Source organism: Odontomachus brunneus, unplaced genomic scaffold (assembly GCF_010583005.1).
Source record: "Odontomachus brunneus isolate Ranch 3 - 2012 unplaced genomic scaffold, Obru_v1 Obru_scaffold_064, whole genome shotgun sequence".
In the NCBI taxonomy this organism is placed as follows: Eukaryota; Metazoa; Arthropoda; class Insecta; order Hymenoptera; family Formicidae; genus Odontomachus; species Odontomachus brunneus.
This window is the reverse complement of record NW_022639514.1, coordinates 1,228,042-1,249,082: the sequence shown is the minus strand read 5'-3', so window position 1 is coordinate 1,249,082 and position 21,041 is coordinate 1,228,042. Positions and strand designations below refer to the sequence as shown.

Sequence of the window (21,041 nt, the reverse complement as noted above, 5' to 3'; positions counted from 1 at the left end):
TATATATATATATATATATATATATATATATATATATATATATATATATATATATGTATGTATGTATATAGAATGTCCGGTAACTAATCAAACAACTGCCGTGTACGGGTAGAACGAGTAGAACGGGTTAAAATAATTTAAATATAGAGGAATGTCAATATATATGTTCTCATATGCATAACGGTGATTATTAATAATTTTAATTTCATGTATGTATTATTTCACATTTCAATTTATTAACGTATACGTATCGCTTGTTCCACCTCGAAATCAGCTATTTACTCATCGTTGCTAAGAGGTAAGCCATTTCTTTTATACATGGAGCCTGTCCTACCGTTTCTCATGCGCTCATTCGTTTATACATTTTAATTAATTACAGAATAAATATTGAGAAAATTTCAAAATGGTATATAACTTTTATAATTATTTTGACCCGTTCTATCCGTACATAGCATACAAGTTTTAAATGATAATATTGGAAAATAAATTTTGTATAGCTAAATGTTTGTTAACCGACAATTTATATTGTCGTTTTCAGCTCTTACCGCGAGGAGATAAACAACCTAAATAGCAAGCAGTCATTATTTTGAAGTCAATATTCAGTCATAATTTGTCAGTAACATCATACATCTGGGTCGATTAAGTGACGTATATTTAACATGTTTTAATACGTCAAAAAAGCTTAGCAATAATGGCATCATATAAACGTTTAATTGCCTATGTGTTGTAAGTTATTTTTCAGATAGCATGCTGTCGTTATTTTAACGTCAATATTCAGTCATAATTGACGTTTAATTGATTATATGTTGTAAATGAATTTATTTTTCGAATAAAATAATATTTTCTATTCTTAGCAACATATTTCATATTCTTAGCGACATATGTAATAATTAATTTTAACAATAACTTTGATAACAATAACAGTAACTTTAGCAACAATAGTCGGCGATATCTGCTGTTGTATGCTTGTATATTAGATTGAATTGAACCAAGCAATGTGAATTGAAAAAATCCTCTACCATTTTCCAAATGATCATGTACATATTTAGTTATTAATTAAAGAAAATTGGTATACAGTTATGTACAATAATGTAATTTTCTTAAGGTAAAAGTTTTGTAAAGTGCAGATAACTTTTGAATGAATATCTTAAAATGCTTAAACTATATACCCTTTACGTTAAAAAACCCTGTTAGAAATTTTGGGGAAAAATTGTTATATCGATCAACTATTTTTTTGTTTAGATTAACCGTTATAATATTACATTACAAGTTTAAAAGTAATCATAAAGAATCACTGAGTTATTAATATACATTATGGCTGCATCTCAAAATCCACCGCCAGCGATGAAAAACTATAGTTCATATTATGTATATTATAGATTTTCAGCGCTATCAGTAATTTTAAAACACAGCCTATTTCAATATTAATCGTATATTGAGTATTGTTGCGTTGTTTTAATAATTGTCAGTAAATATGTTTTAATGTTCTGTGAACACGATAAGGATACATTATATAAATATACATCATAAAAATATCATCAGAGTCATTGGGATCGCCGCATACCGTTCGATTGTCAAGTTAAGCAATGCATTTTAAGCACGATATAAATGAGTGACCAGTGCCGTTTTGGAATTTTATCGGAGCTTATCGAAGAGTGAAATACGTGAAAGATTTAGAGTATATGTGTGACAGTCTTCAATTCCCAGAAATCTTGAAACACGAAAAAATTAGGACTAACTTTTTTATATAACAGCTATATAATATTTTATATCGATGGATAATTAATATCGAATGAGAGATCGAAACTGTGATCACCAGCCGATCGAATCAATTTCAGATTAATTTCGCCATTTTAACATCATATCGATATCTTTTTGATCATTCAATCCTTATTAGACAGATAATCCTTATTAGACTCTGCTAGTCACTCTGCTAGCGGATATATTTTACTTACGTCATTGTGAGAGTTTGAGTAATGTTTAATTGACGTTACTACTAACGTCTTTGTCTGTGGCTTAGGACTATCAGAAATACGTCATTTTTAGGTTAACTTTAGGGATAAATGACGTAAAATTCGATGTTAAAATCATGATTACATGATTTCTATCTACTATCTGAGAATAAAATATGTATAAACATTTTCGTGAGTTATTATTTTTTTGTTTTTTAAATTTGTTTTTTTTAGTTTTTATGGTTGTTTTTATATCTTTTTGCTATAATTATTTATATTTTATACTTTTTTATTTAAAAAATTTTTATATTTATACATATTTATTTATTTTTTGTTATAATTATTATAAATTGTTATAAATTATGTTATAAATATTTAGTATATTATAAATGTAATTATTAATATTTAGTATACTACTATATATATATTTTTTTAATTATTAGTTATAGTTAAGTTTGTTAGTTAAGTATGTTTTATTGTTTCTTTGTTTTTACGGATTTCTCGGATTCGTTATCAACGAATCTAAATCTAAAAAACTAAAACATACTTAGTTTTGATACAATTAATTTGACTTACAATATTTCAATATTTATAGACCGCCGATATTGGATCCGCCATTTTGAATTATTCTATTCTGATCTTAGACTCGTTGCTAGCGACTTAAATAACCTCAGTATACATATATCTTTACAAAAAAAGATCGTAATAAATTACAACAGAAGCTCAGCTAAAAGATATTTAAAAAATTTTTTAAATAAAATAAATTTTTTAAATAAAAAAAAATTTTTTCTTAAAAATTCTATTATTAAAAGAACCTTATTCAGATAAATTATATTTTCGCAAATACTCTATTGAAAAATACAAGACAATTTTATACTCTCTATAAATGTCCGTTAGAGGCGCTACGGTTGAGATCAGCCTGGCTAGCCGATATGAAAGAGAGAGAGAGAGAGAGAAAGAAAGAAAGAGAGAATAAAATAGAGTAAAAGAGAGAAAGAGAAAAAAGAATGAGATAGAGAAAGAGGGGAGAGAGAGAGAGACATTTTTTTATAAAAATGAATTATTCTGAAATAAAATTTAAAGAACCTGCTTTTTATGTACACCTAAATATTTACAATGTCCAAGTTCAACATATAAAAAACATTATTAACAAAAAAACACTTTTTTAGTGATTAATATTATTTTGTAAAAAAGATAAAAACAAAATTACTTTTTTTAAAAAAAGTATAAAAAAGAAACACGCGTTAACATTATTTGTCTTTACAAAAAAAGATCGTTATAGATAAATTAAACAAAAGCTCAGCTAAAAGATATTTAAAAAAATATTTATTATTATTAAAACATTTATTATTATTAGCTCAGCTAAAAGATATTTAAAAAAATATTTATTATTATTAATTTATTATTATTATTATTTATAATATTTGATATTATTAAAACAACTTTATTCAGATCAATTGTATTCTCGCAAATACTCTATTGAAAAATACAAGACAATTTTATACTCTCTTCAAAAGTAGTGATATCAAGAGGTTTATGCCAAGTACGAATGATTAACTATTTCAATTTTTACTTTTATAAACATATGTGGTTATATAATTATATATGTGGTTATATTTGACTATATAATATATTTATTATCAAGAGGTATACGAGTTTACTTTTATAAACATATGTAATTTTAGCTATATAATATATTTATAAATTAAATATATTATTAATATAATAGTAACATATTATTAAATAAAAAATAAAATAATGAAAAAATACAATAATGTTAAAAAAATTATAATAACTTACAATAATGTTGAATAAAATTATAATAACTTACACAAAAAGCATTTGGCGTGCCTTTTTTTATAGGCAAACGGTTCTCTTATTTCAATAATTGTCAAAATATTATATTGATCATCGATGTAATATTAAAAAAGGCACGCCAATTGCTTTTTGTGTGTTATTATAATTTTTTTCAACATTATTGTATTTCTCTAATTATTTTACTTTTTATTTAATATGTTACTAATATATTAATAATATATTTAATTTATAAATATATTATATAGCCAAATATAACCACATATATAATTATATAACCACATATGTTTATAAAAGTAAAAATTGAAATAGTTAATCATTCGTACTTGGCATAAACCTCTTGATATCACTACTTTTGAAGAGAGTATAAAATTGTCTTGTATTTTTCAATAGAGTATTTGCAAGAATACAATTGATCTGAATAAAGTTGTTTTAATAATATTAAATATTATAAATAATAATAATAATAAATTAATAATAATAAATATTTTTTTAAATATCTTTTAGCTGAGCTTTTGTTTAATTTATCTATAACGATCTTTTTTTGTAAAGACAAATAATGTTAACGCGTGTTTCTTTTTTATACTTTTTTTAAAAAAAGTAATTTTGTTTTTATCTTTTTTACAAAATAATATTAATCACTAAAAAAGTGTTTTTTTGTTAATAATGTTTTTTATATGTTGAACTTGGACATTGTAAATATTTAGGTGTACATAAAAAGCAGGTTCTTTAAATTTTATTTCAGAATAATTCATTTTTATAAAAAATGTCTCTCTCTCTCCCCTCTTTCTCTATCTCTTTCTTTTTTCTCTTTCTCTCTTTTATTCTCTCTTTCTTTCTTTCTCTCTCTCTCTCTTTCATATCGGCTAGCCAGGCTGATCTCAACCGTAGCGCCTCTAACGGAGGAATACAGTCAACTAAGGTTTTCGTAATGAGGAGACGACGACGACGTTTCTCACGCATAAATTTACGATTTCGGACTTTGAGTGAAAATATCTCAGCTTCTGAGCATTTAGAGCAAAAATAAAAACAGTTTTATTAAGTAATGTAAACGATTAAGCCATCTCATTCGTTTAGCTGTATAGTCAAACGAGAAATCGTGCCTGTATTCCACTGAAATCGTCGCGTAAGGATACACGGTCGAGCCCGTTGCTTGCGCTTGCACTTGGCTTCGCGTCGCTTGATTTCACTAAAATTTAACTCCCAGAAAAAACTTAGGATTTTAAGGGTTAAGCAAAATATTGCAATAATACAAGTATAAATATACGTAGAATCAACCGAAAGGATCGTAAAGTTAGAAATAATCAACATAATCAGTTATGTACTCTCCTTTTTTCTTTTCTACTTTCCCAGTTTATCCCATTGTATTATTGTATTATTCCAATCTTTATTGTCTTTTTTGCTATATCTCTATCTTTCCTGTTGTGTTTTGTATTTACATTTCTTTTATTGTATCTTGACGTGTCTTCAAATAAAAGTCACGTCATTCCGTTATAATATTCAGTTCTTCTGAACAAAGAAGTTAAATATCGCATTTATACTCTGATTTCTATATTCCATCGTTCTCTTGTTGGAGTTTGGCATTTTCTATTATTATCAGTTTAGCGTTTATTATATTTAACAGTTGTTCTTACAGGAACAATCGTTTTTTTATAAAATCATCATTACAAAATATCTAAATCCATTTCATCATAACAAACTAGAAAAATGACAAATATCCAATACAAATTTTATATAGGTTATCTTGTTATACTAATGTATTGTTTGAGTGTGACTGCAGAAACAAAAGTATGTCAAGTCAGTAAAAATCAGTCGACAGAATACCAGGAAACAAAATTACGATTCATTAGCATGGTAAGTTATAAAAACTAAAAATTTATTAATATTAATATATTTTCTCTCGAAAACATATGAAAGATTAACATTATATCGAAACATTCAGTTATTCAGACAAGGCGATCGGATGTTAGATGATATAACAGGACAATTTCAAACAAATGAGAGTTACTATCCGGACAGCGATGGTCTTTTAACTGATGTAAGACTCAACTCACATATTGCAATATGCATTACAGACAATTGTTAATTGGTTTATTGCTGTAATTTTTGAACGTATCAAACGTTGTATACTTTTATTTTATTTTTATAATTTATTTAGAAACGTGTGTATATATATATATATATATATATATATATATATATATATATATATATATATATCTTAATTGTAAATTTTCAAAAGTAACTTCTAAAAATTGGATATCAACATTAATATGTAGCATAGTATATATAACGCAATATATAACAATTCTGCAGCCTCAAATATAAAAAATCTGTTTTCCCACTTTCCTATACTTATATTTATATATTATGATCTTTATAAGAATTAGATTATAATCTTGATGAGATATTATATTATGATCTTTATAAGAATTAAACAAAAAATAAATAAATAAAAAAAATTTTGTATCACATATTATGGAAGAAAATTATCTAAATAAATGAACAATTTGGATAATATGGATTTATTTGGATCTACAGATTACTTGAATTATATGCAAATATTACTCAAATAATTTATATAAATGTGTGTATCAATGACTATTTAGACGGCAATAATCTTTTAATTAAAATAAAATTCGACTTATACCCAGCGAGAAATGACTCGTCGATCGACGAGTCATTTCTCACCGAGTACAAGGTGTCCGGAAATTCACGGAGAAACCGCGGTGTACAGATAGATTAAGTTAAACAAAACAAAAAATTCCTCTATCATTTTGCGAACAATCACATAAAATTTTGAGTTTCATTTTATTAATCAAAGAAGGTTTGTAAATGATCACGCGCCACACAGTAGATGAGCTGTGATAGCGACATTTATCGCTATATACTTGTATATTAAGTCAAATTAAACAAAAAATCCTCTACTATTTTACTAACCACGTAAATATTTAATTATTAATTAAAAAAGATTGACGTACAACTGTACACCAATCTTCTTTAATTAATAACTAAACACTGTACGTGGTTATTTGGAAAATGGTAGAGGACTTTTTTAGTTTGATCTAATATACAAGAATACAGCGGTAGACGTCGCCATCACAACTCATCTACCGTATGGCACGTGATCATTCACGAATCTTCTTTGATTAATAACTCAAAATTTTATATGGTCGTTCACAAAATAATAGAGAAACTTTTTGTTCTGTTTATTTTTTACCTAATCTACTTGTACACTGCAACTTCTCCGTGAGTTACCGGACACCCTGTATATTATAACGTATATTACTAAAGATTATTAACCGTCTTATTGCTATAAACGTTGAAAGTAGCACACGTCATGTATTTACAAGCAATTTCCAAAGACTAGAAATCAGCAATAACATGAGATATATATGACGCGATGGTAACAATAGTACAGCTTTAAACATGTAGTTAAATTCTTATCTTCCGCTATCTCATGTCTGGTGTTCTTAAAAAATCTTGCTTGTCACATATATTATGGTAAAAGTTTAGCCGCGGCGCTAAAATTGCACAAAAATTCTATAAAATTCTATAAAATGAAATGAATTATAAGAAAAATGCTATGAAAAAATAATAAAAGCCACAATAAAAAAACTTATACATTATATTTTTTTTCACTAGTTTATTCTAAACTGATATATCAAACGTTATGTTTCCATTTAAATTCTTCTACTCGTCGATGAAAAAGTTTAATATAATATAAAGTCGTTGAAGATTATTCACAATTTAAAATTTTGCCAAAGCGTTTCAAATATGCAATAATTCGAATTTACTTCTCATGTGAGCATATCACAAATATCCACATTTATATCATCGTTATCGATGCATCCTATATACTTCCTTTGGTTCACAATACTTATATCAATACATAAAGAACGAAGTATATGCAAACATATCAGTGTTAAACGATAAAATCATCACTTCTCTTGTCTTTGTGTTCTCTATTGGAAAACATTGCCCTTTTATTTTCTAATTAGCACATTTTATTAAGAAAGAAATTAGTATCGTATTTGCAGCTTGTTTTCTTTTTTGTTGTCTATCATGATTAATATAATGATAAAGGTTGGCAAGAGAAGAGCCTACGAATTAGGAAAATTCTTGAGGGAAAAATACAATAATTTCCTCGGCGACGTTTATTTTATACATAATGTAGTCGCACGTAGCACGGCATTCATTAGGAACAAGATGACTCTGCAGCTTATTCTCGCTGGGCTTTATCCGCCTATTCACCCTAAACAAAAATGGCATCAGAAGTTAAATTGGCAACCATTCGATATATCATTTGTTTCTTTAAAAAAAGATGCTCTGCTGATGCCGCATTTGTGTAGCAAGTTAGTTATTATCTTCTTTCTGTAAATTACTAAGTATATATTGAGGGATTAGCATCAGATCTTAAGCAAATATAATTAACTTAATTCGAATATAAATTACGATATTTGATTAATTAATCGGACTAAGATGACTTTTAAAATAAAGTCATTTGAATTGTTTTCTTTTGCGGTCTTTAAAACTATACGATAACTATACGATAATTATTTTGCTTGAGAAAAAACGATGCTTCTACTGTGTCTAAAAATGTTATATGTATATTTCGATATGTTATCATAAATTTGATTCTAATGATTATAATTTTAAATATGTAAATTATCTTTTCCAAATGTCTGGAAACTTCTTCTGATTTCAACTTTTCAATAGATTTCATAATGTTTACAAAAGCATAGAAGAAACGCAATCAGCGCAACAGCAAATAAAACAATTGGATGATGTGATACAAACATTTTCGACATATACTAAAAATATGACTAAATTAAAAGATCTCTATAATTTATATCACGTACTCACCACATATGAAACCGTAGGAAGAGGTGTATCAACTAAATTACTTAAAGATGCGGTTCTCTTATATTATAAAATGTGTTCTTTTTCCAAGGTCATGAAAAAAATTAACGGAGGCAAGTTTAAATTAATATCAAACGAACGTTATAAATTATTAAGGAATAATATAAATAATTCAAATAATACAAATGATACAAATTGCCCAATTATTCTAATTATTAAGTTTCTATTAGTTGATTCAGTTACTAAAGATTTATGCAAATAAATATTTAAATCTATATAAATCACTCATGAATGTTGCGCATGTAATTTCCCATATTTTCAAAAAACATTTTTATAACTTTTGACACAGGTACAATGTTATATAGAATAATTCATGATGCTAACGATGTGATCAATCAAGGTTTAGATAGAAGGGTCAACCTCTTTGTCGGAAATGACTTGAATGTAGTTGCTCTCCTTAATGCTTTAGATATATTTGATAACGAAATACCACCGTTTACGACCGGCGTTATTGTAGAACTGTATGAAAAAAATAAACAACATTTTGTAAGGGTAAGACTGAAATCGTTATACCGACAGCAAACACTCATCTCGAATTCCTTGACGTTATGTGAATTATTTTGTCCTATCTGTTTAAGAACGTGAATAATTTATTAATGAATGAAATTATATACTTTTTACAGATATTACGTTATTTTGGTGATGTCCCGCCAGTTCTAGTAAAACAAAAAGTTTTCAACTGCACAGAATTATGCCCGTTCAATAAATTCGTTCAGAAAACTAGAGAAATAACAAATACTGATGATGAACACTGCAATTAAGAATTAATAAAAAATTGACAGTTATCTTTCTTAAAATTTATTCCAAATTTATTCTAAAAACTGTACTTCTCGATATAAATACTTACATAAATTAAATATATATATATATATATAAGTTTTTTTTGGAATTTTTTACGTAAAGTAAATTTTTATTTGAAAAGAATGAATTAATACAAATATTATTTCGTAAAAGAATCGTTGAACAAACTTAGATTTTGCCTGCACCTTATTATATCATTTTTAAAATATATAAATAGGCAAATGAGAGCCAAACGCTGATTTCAAAATGAATATTTTTTAACAATGTTGAGAGAATAATAACGTTTGACAGTGTCAATGCACGTGCCGGATAGATTTTCAAATATTTTGTCAAAACAATAATATTTTATTTATCAATTCTGCATTATTATACTTACAACATTATTATCCTTTCAATATTATTAAAAAATATTCGCTCTATAAGATCAGCGTTTGTCTATTAGTATGTTTTAATAAGTTATATACTTTCGAGAGTCTGTGTATCATAGAAGTTGTGTTTATCGCGCTGGCCGAAACAAAGTATTATCGTTCCAAAACAATTACTTATAAGTGTTGTGTTGCGAAGAATATCGTCGAGGTTTCAGTAGCCGAATTAGTGCGGCGTCCCGCCCGGCAAATAGGAAAATCCAAATTTGATTCTTAGCTGAGACGATATTTTTCGCAACTATAATTAGGAATCAAACTAATATGGGGAATTTCAGGTTAATTAAAGAAATGTATTATATTGATATTTAGAATTGAGATTTAGAATCGATTTAACGTGGAAGGTTGATTCACTACGTACGTTTAAAGACTAAAAAAGACTAATGCGTGCGTTGACTCTGTCAAACATCATTATCCTCTCAACCTTAATGAAAAATTCGCTCTAAAATCAACATTTGACTCTCATTTGCCTATTAATATGTTTTAATAAGTTGTATACTTTTGAAACTTGTGTATATCATAGAAGTTATATTATTTTTGTTTTATTTATATTTTAAAAGATAAAAATAAAAAAACATTGTAAAATATAAATAATATTATAAAAATATATAGTCTTCTCTCGAGCTTGTGAAAGATATTCTAACTTCATATTATTTCAAAGATCATTGTTATTTTTTTATTACTTTTATTCGTTCCAATTTTCTTTCATGTACTAAGATGTTACATTCATAAAACAATAAATTGTATTTTTAATTATTTTTCAATAAACTCTATTTTATCTGTATTAAATTTAATTGATGAAAAAACTGATGAAAGTTACTTGATTCTGCTTTTAATATACCTTTGTAAATGTCTTACATGTTTTAATTTAAATATTAGAATGCAATAATACAAACGCAAGCATTCATAAAATAGATCAAAAAGTTTGTGAAATTATAATTGCTTATCTTCTTTGTCTCTATTTCTCTAGTTTCTCACATATCTTTCTAAAATCTCTATTTTTCCCTCTTCTTTTCCTCGTTTTTTTATCTTTATCTTTGTTTCCTCCTTCTTTCTCTATTTCCTTCATGTTTATATTTCTTTTACTTTTGATGTCTCCAAATAAAAGCGACATCATTCCGTTATAAAGTTCAGTCCTTTCAAACAAAAGTTAGATCTCATATTTACACTCAGCTGTTGTGTTAACGCCTTGTATTTTTTTCTATAAAATGTTCATTACAAAATAATTTGATTTTTCTGTATAGAACCTGAAAAATGGCAGTAATTCAATATTATGTAGTTTACCTTATTATATTAATACATTGTTCGAATGTGCTCCTAGAGGATGAATATTGTATAGAACAGTTTGCAGAACGCCTATGTCAGCCTCAATATGAAATATACAAGGAAACAAGTTTAGAATTAGTTAGCGTGGTGAGATAGGAAAATATTTCTTTAATAACAATATCTTCTCAAAATTATATAAGACTAACGTAGTTATGTCGAAATATTTAGTTATTCAATCGCGGTGACCGATATTTGGAAGAAGCAGAAAGAACATCGTATCGTTATCTGCTTAATGAGTCAGATAAAAGAGTCATGCCTGATCCGGACTTTTACGGTCCTTTAATTAATGTAAGTAGATATTATAACGTTGTTTAAAAGGTTGTTAATCTACTCAATGCTGTAATTATTGGACGTAGCAAAGGTTGTATATTTTTAAAATATTCGCAAGATTATTTATAAAATATTTTTGTATATATTTCAAAAATAAATTTTCTAAAATAATTTCTAAAAAATAGAAATATATATATTATGATATATGTATTACAAAGGTAACAACACTGCGACCTCAAATATAGAAAAACTATCTTTCAGTTTTCTGATATATATATTTTACTTAAGATCCTCGCGTTACATATTATGGAAAAAATTTTGTCACAGCACTAAAATTCCATAAAACCAAAATATTATTAAAAATAATGAAAACAACAATATAGAATATACCTCTTTTTTCCTTTCATTAACTTAGATTATTCTAAATTGCTTTAAACAGACTCTTTATATATATATTTTTTTTGTATATATTTTTGTGCGTATATATATATATATATATATATAAATTTATTTATTTATAATCGTCGGTAAAACAAGTTTAACATATAACATAAAATCATTGAACGTTTACCAAAGCCAAAAATATATCAAAACAATATAAATATGTAATAACTTCAATTTAATTCTCATGTAGGCATGTATCCACTTATTTATTTTTTATCAATAGTATTGAAGCATACTGTACACTGTCTTTTGTTCTTATACAATATTTTCGTCAATTTGTGAAGAACAAAATACAAACAAATACATCCGTGTTAAGCAATAAGCTCGATACTTCTCACACGTCTCAGAGTTCCCTCCGGGAAAAACCTATTTTTATATTTCCTTATTATCACTCTCTAAGGAAGAAATTAAATAGCATAGCTGAAGTTTCTTTCTTTTTCCTTCCGTTATCTCCATAAATAATATTATAATAGATTGGCAAAAGAAGAGCCTACGAATTAGGAAAATTCCTAAGGAAAAGATACGATCGTTTTCTTGGAGACACTTACAATCCAGCAAACGTCTACGCACGTAGCACTCAATCTGCCATAAACAAGATGAGTTTACAATTAGTTCTTGCAGGGCTTTATCCGCCTGTTAATCAGCAAAAATGGAATTCAGATCTAGATTGGCAACCATTCGATATGACATATGCTCATTGGTTAAACGATTCTCTCGTGCAACCCTATATATGCTTTCGGTCAGTAATCCTTTTCTTTCTATAAATCACTAATATGATGTATATATATCAATATATGTATATATTCCGCATCCTAAGTACTTTAATGCTAACATAAGTTTCGATATATGATGTTTTAATCGGACGGAAGAGTAGTTTTTAAAGTGAATTGATTCGTTTTTTGTTTCTTTTACGATCATTAATATCATACAATAATATGTCCGTTCGATATGTACGTTCAGTTGACTAAATCTGCGATGGATAATGATGACCCAAGATGCCTGTTTACGATTAACGACTTATTGACGGTTATCTGTTTTAATATATCTTCCCACAAACAACGTCTAAAATCGCGACACTTGAGAAAACACGTCTCCATAATGCGTTAGAAAATGCTGCATATATCTCATCATCAATTAGATTCTAATTCGTATTTTTTTATAATTCTTATTTTTTAAGTTCGAATTTCCGTAAATTATCACTTGAAAAACATCGAAAAGTTTTTTTTTCATTTCAACTTTTTAACAGATTTTATCCAGTATCAGTACGGCAACAGTATGAAAAAGAAAAACAATTTTTGCAAAATAAAATAAGCATTTTTAATGAAACAATGGTTACATTGTCTGAATATACAAAAAAAAATATTACCTCTATAGACGACCTTATCAATTTATATCGTTTATTTAATGTATATTTATCCTTGGGAAAAAGTTTACCACATTGGGCAGAAAAGATGATGCAACCACAGGGTGAGCTTTACCGAGCGTCTATTTTGGCTCATATGATAGGTTCTTATCCTATTCATCTTAATGGAGGCAAGTGTAGATCAAAGTTATACAAACGTTAAGAATTAATTAAATACTAAAAAATAATGTAACTTTCTTAACGATTATTCTAGTCATTAAAAAGTTTCTATTAATTATCTCATTTACTAAAAATTTATGTAAACAATTTATATATCAATTAATATGAATCGTTTGTGAATATTGTGCGAGCAATCATCTAGCATCGTAAAATATTTCTATAATTATATTGGCAGGTACAATATTATACAAAGTACTTAAAGACATGAAAGCGAAGATGAATCAAAAGTTAACAGATAAAAAGATCAATCTCTTTTCTGGAAATGGCTTAAATGTGGCTGCAGTTCTTTATGCTCTAAAGTTATTCAATGACACAATGCCTCAATATACCAGCAGCGTTATTATAGAATTGCATAAAAAGGACGGCAATTATTTCGTTCAGGTAAAAGTAAAATTGTTTTTATAGCAGCAGTAGTATGTAAATTTCAAATTTCTATCAATCTCTGATGTTATATAAATTACTTTGTTTTAACTTTTGTAAAACACGAATAACTTATTAGCGATTTGAATTACTTTTTACAGATACTATATTATTTAGGTATTCCACCAGTTCTAGTAAAAAAAACACTTCACAAGTGTTCTACGTTATGTCCGTTTGATATGTACGTTCAGTTGACTAAATCTGCAACGATGACTGATGATGATCCAAATTGCCCGATTGATGATTAACAGTTATCTTTCTTAATATATCTTCCCGCACAACACAACGTCTAAAATCGGGACACTTGAGAAAACATGTCTCCATAATGCGTTAGAAAATGCTGCATATATCTTATCATCAATTAAATTCTAATTCGTATTTTTTTTTTATAATTCTTATTTTTTAAGTTCAAATTTTTGTAAATTATCACTTGAAAAACATCTGAAAGTTTCTTTTCATCTCAACTTTTTAATAGATTATATCCAGAATCAATACGGCAAAACAGTATGCAAAAGACGTCTTAAAGATGTCTTAAAAATATCTTATATTCCACCGTCTTGAAAATGTCGTTTAGAAGTCTTATCTTCCGATTTTAGACGTATTTTATTCCAAATCTGTCTTAAAAACTGTATCTCGATATAAATATACAAATTTTAATAAATGCGAGCTTTTTATAAAATATAATTGATGTAAAGTAAATTTTTATTCAAGAAGAAAGAAAATACTAATTATGCTAAAACAGGAGTCACCATCTGATTTTAATTCAATTTTAATTATTTTGATATATGTTATCAAAGTCATCATTCTAAGTAAAGTAAAGTGAAGGATTTATCCAGCGCTCATTGTTTGTTACAAAGTTATTAACAAAAAAAATGTGAAAGATTATGCGCCTATATACAAATTTTCATTCAATTAACGTATAAAAACATTTTTTTTATATTATAACAAAATATTTTATCTATTTTCAATGTTGTAAGGAATAAATAATATATATGTTTATATATATATAGAATATATACATCAGAGTAGCCAATGTAAAGTATGACAATCCAAATCTCTAAAAATATTTTTCGTATCGAAAAGTTGTACATGAAAAAGTTTTATGTATTCGAAGAGTCTTTCTATATAAATATAAATAAAACGATATAAATAAACTATATAAATAAAAATTCATCTCTGTTCCATAACCCATTGGGGACCACTGGGATACATGTCTCCCAACCATCATACATAAAGTGGTCCCCAAAAGGTTAAAGAGGGCGGAAGATAACTTCATAATTTCAAATTGAATTTCCTATAAAATGTTACATATTTGAATTCTACGGGAAAAAACAAAACTTTATCTGGAATATTTCTTTGAAAAATACTTCTATTAAAAGTTACAAACATTTAAACTTTAAAGTAAAGTGCATTTAAACTAATGTTATAAAACTATAAATTCAATAAAAGACTTCATAGTTCTTCTATTTTATTACTTTATTAAGTGTTTGAACTTGGTTAAAAACGAATAACAACGTTAGCACATGTTTCTGATATGACAAATATTTTTAGAGTTTTTAAGTTGTCACACTTTACGTGGGCCATCCTGCATATATAATGTTGCAAATATCTTATCGCCAATTAAACTCTAATTCTTATTTCAAGTTCTAATTCTTATTTTAAGTTCAGTTTTATGTAAATTATCTTTTGAAAATCTCTGAAAGTGTCTATTTTTATCTTAATAGATTTTGTTAAAACATTCAGCAAACAGGTTTATTGAGAGAGAAGAAGAAAATAAAATATTTTAGTAAAACAATAACAACATTGTCTGAATATACAGAGATAAATATAATCTCTGTGTAACAGAACTTACTAATTTATATCATTTATTTACTATAAGTCACATCTAAATTTCTAACATTCCTATTATCTCCTGAACTATTAAAAATATTGAAATGCGGTTTTCATTTAGATAAACTAGATGACTTTCAATTTGCAGAATTATAGTTTTTTGTTTGTAGAGATTCTGACTCCAATTTTAATTTTTTAAATAGATCTATATCTATCTCAGTCTCTTTCTTCCTCCCTCTCCTCCTCTCTCCTTCCCCTTAAAAATTAACACATCTTTTGTCTCTGTGTTCTCTATTAGAAAACTCTATTTTTCTATTTTCTAATTGCTACATCTTAATAAAGAAAAATAAGGAAGAAATCAAGACATAATTGCAGTTTTTCTACTTTTTTTCATAGTCTCCATAACTAATACTATAAAAAGGATTGACATGAAAAGAACCTACGAATTAAGGAAATTCCTGAAGCAAAGATATAATAGTTTTCTAGGAGATATCTATTATTTATTAAATATATCTGCGCGCATAGCAGGAAAACAGCCAGAACCAAAATGAGTCTGCAACAAATTCTTAATGGGCTTTATCCACTTGTTGACTTCCGTCAAAAATGGCATTCAGAGTTATTTCGACAACCATTCGATATGACATTTGCTCCTTGGAAATAAAGTGGTCTGCTGTTGCCTTTCTTGTGTCGCCGGTTAGTCATCCTTTTCTTTCTGTAAATCACCAACGATATGTCAAGTATATCGCATCAGTTCTTAAGCACTTTAATGCGAAATTTCAATACTTGATTAATTAGTCAAATATTAAAGCAAGAAAAATTTTTTTAATGTATATACGGAGACATATTGTCTCAGAACAGTCTACGAAGTGCTCGTAGTAATATAGAGCGATGAGATGAACATAAAAGTCCCATATTGTTTTGCGATATTTGCAATAAATCTCGAAATATTAATTAAAGAAGATTAATGAATGATCACGCATTTAATATTTTTGGTAATATTTTATGGTTTAAATATGTTTAATATTTAATGATAGATAAGCTGTAGTAACAATGTGTGCTGTCGTGTGCTTGTATATTAGGTCAAACTGAATCAAAAAGTCCTTTATCATTTTGCAAATAACTACGTAGATTTTTAATTATTAATAAAAGAAAATTGTTACATGATTGTGCGCAGTAATGCACAAATCTTTTTTAATTAATAAATAAAAATCCATGTAGTTACTTGCAAAATGGACTTTTGTTCAGTTTGACCTAACAAATATACTACAGCAGACAACGTTATATCTTTGCTTCAGGAATTTCCTTAATTCGTAAGTTCTTTTCATGTCAATCCTTTTTATAGTATTAGTTATGGAGGCAATGAAAAAAAGAAGAAAAACTGCAATTATGTCTTAATTTCTTCATATTTTTCCTTATTAAGATGTAGAAATTAGAAAATAGAAAGATAGAGTTTTCTAGTAGAGAACGCAGAGACAAAAGATGTGTCAATTTTTAAAGGGAGGGCGAGAGAAAAAGGAAGGGATGCAGAGAGGAGAAGAGAGAGAGAGAGAGAGAGAGAGAGAGAGAGAGAGGAAGAAAGAGACAGATATAGATCTATTTAAAAAATCAAAATTAGAGTCAGAATCTCTGCAAACAAAAAACTGCAATTACAGTTAATCTACCATATTGCGCACGCGCGTGTGTGTGTATGTGTATGCATGTGTATGTGTATGCATGTGTATATGTTATCATTCACTAATCTTCTTTAATTAATACTTCATGATTTATTGCGAACATAACAAAATGGCATGGAACTTTTATAAACTTTGTTCACCTCAATCCGCTTTATGTCTCCAGAAACACTTCATAGACTGCTCTGAGACACCCTGTATATATATAAATATTTTCTTTTTTCTTACGATTTTCAAAGTTGTATAGTAAAGATTTCACTTGGGGAAAACCACGTTTGCACTATATATTTAAAAAATGTTGCACATATTTTATATATATCATCAGTTATATTCTAATTCTTATTTTTAAATTTTAATCTTAATAAATAATCTTTTGAAAATATCTAAAAGATTGGTTTTGTCCGAATTTCTTAAGGAGATGTCAAAATGGAACATAAATGTCGATAACGTAGAGACTATTGTCACTAACATAATCATATTATTCTTTTCGTATTTTGTTATGTACATAAATTTTATATATATAAATGTGTATTTTGTTTTACCATGCTAAAAAACATAACTACACATATATAGAAATCTTTCTGCAAACTTTTCATATACTTTTAAACCCGTATACTCAGTTGTAAAGATACAGAAATGTACCTTAAAATTTTCATTAGTGGAGCAAATATACGTGCAGCACGTACAAGCTACAGAACTTTTGTATCAATTAAATATTTACGCGAACTGACAGCTCGATAAATCAATTTAAAAAATTTTTGTCCGTTTTGTCACATATATTAAGCAATGTTCAAATCTTTTCATTATTGCACGTACTTTCAGTGTGTGTTTCAAAAATATTTGTAATTCTGTGCAACCAATATGACATAAATCTTACAGAAAAAAGTTAGTTATCTTAATATTTATAATATTATGGGTCAAATTTTCTAGTATGGAATCCCCTTAATAGATATCGCAAAATTAACAAGCAACTTCTAGAGACACAAACTATACATATACTAATTTAATGGTACAACGAGTACATTGTCTCTCTAAATACAGTAAAAAATATTATCACTTTAACAGACATCACTAGTTAATATCGTTTATTTGCTACATATTCAACCATGGGAAAAAGTTTACTATCTTGAGCGGAAAAGTTCACTCGCCCAGAAGATCAGCTCTACCAGGAGATTATCTTGGCTACGTTCTCTCTCCTAATGATCTCGATAAAAATAGACGATAATTAACAGATGTATGTATATAAGTATAAATCGTTAAGTTATCTAATTATTAAAAATTACTGCATATTAATGTCCAATTACTATAACTCATAAAGTTTCTTTGATGTTTCCATTACTAAAAATTTAGCGAACAATTTGTATTTATGTCAACACATGAATTACTTACAAATGTTACGCGAGTAATCGCCTGGTTTCGTAAAATATTTCCATAATTCTTAATGAATATCATGCTTTACTAGAGAATACTTTAAAACATGAAGAAGATGAGATTGATGAATCATTACCAGATATGAGATCAATCTCTTTTCCAGACATGATTTAAATGTGATTGCATAATCCTTCATATTCTACAATTATTCAGTAACATAATATCTGAATATACTAACGATGTTATTATAAAACTAATATAGAATTACCTGAAGTAGACGGCAAATATTTTGCCCACGTAAGAGCGAAATCGTTTTAACAGCAGCATACATTAATTTCAAATTCCTTACGATCTCTGTTGTTACATGAATTAATTTGTTATTTTCTTTCGGATAACTTATTAACAAATTATATCACTTATTTTTTATTGATGTTATGACATTTAGATATCTCACTTCTAATAAAACAAAAATCTTGTCGAGTGTAATAAATTATATCTGTTAATACATATTTTTAAGTAACTAAATCTACAGATTATGATAATCCACAGTGTCCACTTGACGATTAACGATTAGCGATTAACTTTCTTAAGATTTATTCTACATTCGTTGGAGAAACTGTAAATATGAATATAAATATTCTCTAAATATAAATACTCATGTTTAATTGCTAGCAAATGTTTAAAGTTTTTTTATAAAATTATTGACAAAATAAAATTTTATTATAAAGAACTTGTGTGTGTATGGGCGGCATATATGAAAATTTCTTGTAATCCACATATACATTTTAATTCTAACGTTTGACTTGAGGAACAAAAAATTTGAACATGCTTTTGTATTTCATTCATACTGATACTTTTAGTCTTTTATGTATATTTCGGAAATTAAAAAGATATAATAAACTACGTCGAATATTGTATTAATGACGTATTGTTAACGTTAGAGACGTCATTAATGTATCATTAAAATATGCAATGATATTCAATAAGGTATAACGTTTTCTAATATGTAGCACTTTAACGCGTTGTATCAACATCAATAAATAACTTTGACACTACATATTTGTAAAACATTTTTGCTATATTCGAAGAGAGATCATACATCCGGTAAATATTTTTGAAATATTTTTAAAATATTAAGCGAGTACGCGCGCGTTTAAAAGGTCAATATTTTAAGATGTTGATCTAATGTTCTTTGTTTACTAAAATTATATTCGGTATTTGAGTAGATGTTTCAAATTAATTAGTGCTGTTCGAAACAACACATCTGTTATTCTCATTTCTACTTCTTTCCGCGTGCCACGTTAACATCGACAATTCAATAAACATTTTTTTTTCGATAATTTTTTACCTATTTTGAATTCATTATTCAATTTAGGAAGTTTTACTAAATTCTCTTTTTCATATATCTTTATCATATCTTCATATATCTTCATATATTTCATATATCTTTATTAATAGTTATATATTTTAGTTAAATATTACAATAGGATAATACAACATTCGCGTAAGACCAAAAGATCAAAAGATTTGTGATATTATCTTATTCCAATCTTTCCATGCTTTCTTCTCTCTCTTCTTTCTCGTCTTATCTCTGCAATCATTTCCGTGTCTTGTCTTTCATGTTTACAAATATTTGTTTTTTTTGTTTTTTTCTAGTCTACTCACGCTTCGATAAGTCTCTAAATAAAAGCCGTATTATTCTGTTATAACGTTCAGTTTTTCCAATTAAAGATTGGACTTAGCATCTACTCTTTCTCTCTTGCAAATTTTGACTCGCACGTACATTTCATGGAAGTTCAATGCTGTATGACATTAACAATTTAGCTTATTATAATTAAGAGTTTATTATAATTAACCTCATTGTGCTTTTTTTCGTATAAAATTATTATTGAAAAATATATAAAATTAATTTGCAACGATTAATTAATCAGCTCAGAAAAATAAATTAATCAGCTCGGAAAATGGCCAATGCTCAATCTTTTGTGGGTTATTTCATCATGCTGATATTTTATCTTTATATATTCACAATACAAGAAACTGCTGCTTTCTCAGAAAAAACAAGAGCCAACTATGAAGTAAATGTCGAGAACACAAATTTACGGCTCGTTAGCATGGTAAGATGAAAATTGTGTGTGTGTGTGCGTGTGTGCGTGCGTGTGTGCGTGCATGCGTGTGTGCGTGCGTGCGTGCGTGCGTGCGTGCGTGCGTGCGTGTG

The 21,041-nt window shown here is 27.2% G+C and overlaps 2 protein-coding genes across 2 annotated transcripts in view; both read left to right on the top strand.

Annotated features, from left to right (window-relative positions):
- The first annotated feature begins 5,262 nt into the window (after positions 1-5,262).
- LOC116846428 (venom acid phosphatase Acph-1-like) lies at positions 5,263-9,555 on the top strand. The gene is made up of 6 exons (XM_032820227.1): positions 5,263-5,621; positions 5,710-5,805; positions 7,854-8,122; positions 8,487-8,743; positions 8,980-9,182; positions 9,314-9,555. Exons 1-6 carry the CDS (start codon positions 5,475-5,477, stop codon positions 9,449-9,451), a joined length of 1,110 nt encoding a protein of 369 aa, XP_032676118.1. The 5' UTR covers positions 5,263-5,474; the 3' UTR covers positions 9,452-9,555.
- A 1,474-nt stretch (positions 9,556-11,029) lies between these two features.
- The window catches only part of LOC116846457, an 18,206-nt gene continuing 8,194 nt past the window's right edge, over positions 11,030-21,041 (top strand). Inside the window, exons 1-7 of the mRNA XM_032820271.1 lie at positions 11,030-11,326; positions 11,408-11,527; positions 12,427-12,692; positions 13,200-13,486; positions 13,711-13,916; positions 14,057-14,200; positions 20,776-20,940. Coding sequence (XP_032676162.1) covers positions 11,168-11,326; positions 11,408-11,527; positions 12,427-12,692; positions 13,200-13,486; positions 13,711-13,916; positions 14,057-14,200; positions 20,776-20,940 — 1,347 coding nt within the window. The 5' untranslated portion in view covers positions 11,030-11,167. The remainder of the gene's footprint in view (positions 11,327-11,407; positions 11,528-12,426; positions 12,693-13,199; positions 13,487-13,710; positions 13,917-14,056; positions 14,201-20,775; positions 20,941-21,041) is intronic.

Bases quoted from the DNA above. Each gene is read 5' to 3' on its own strand.
- LOC116846428 (XM_032820227.1), top strand. From the start codon at position 5,475: ATGACAAATATCCAATACAAATTTTATATAGGTTATCTTGTTATACTA. The intron at 5,622-5,709 runs GTAAGTTATAAA...CGAAACATTCAG, and splicing joins AATTACGATTCATTAGCATG to TTATTCAGACAAGGCGATCG. The intron at 8,123-8,486 runs GTTAGTTATTAT...ACTTTTCAATAG, and splicing joins ATGCCGCATTTGTGTAGCAA to ATTTCATAATGTTTACAAAA.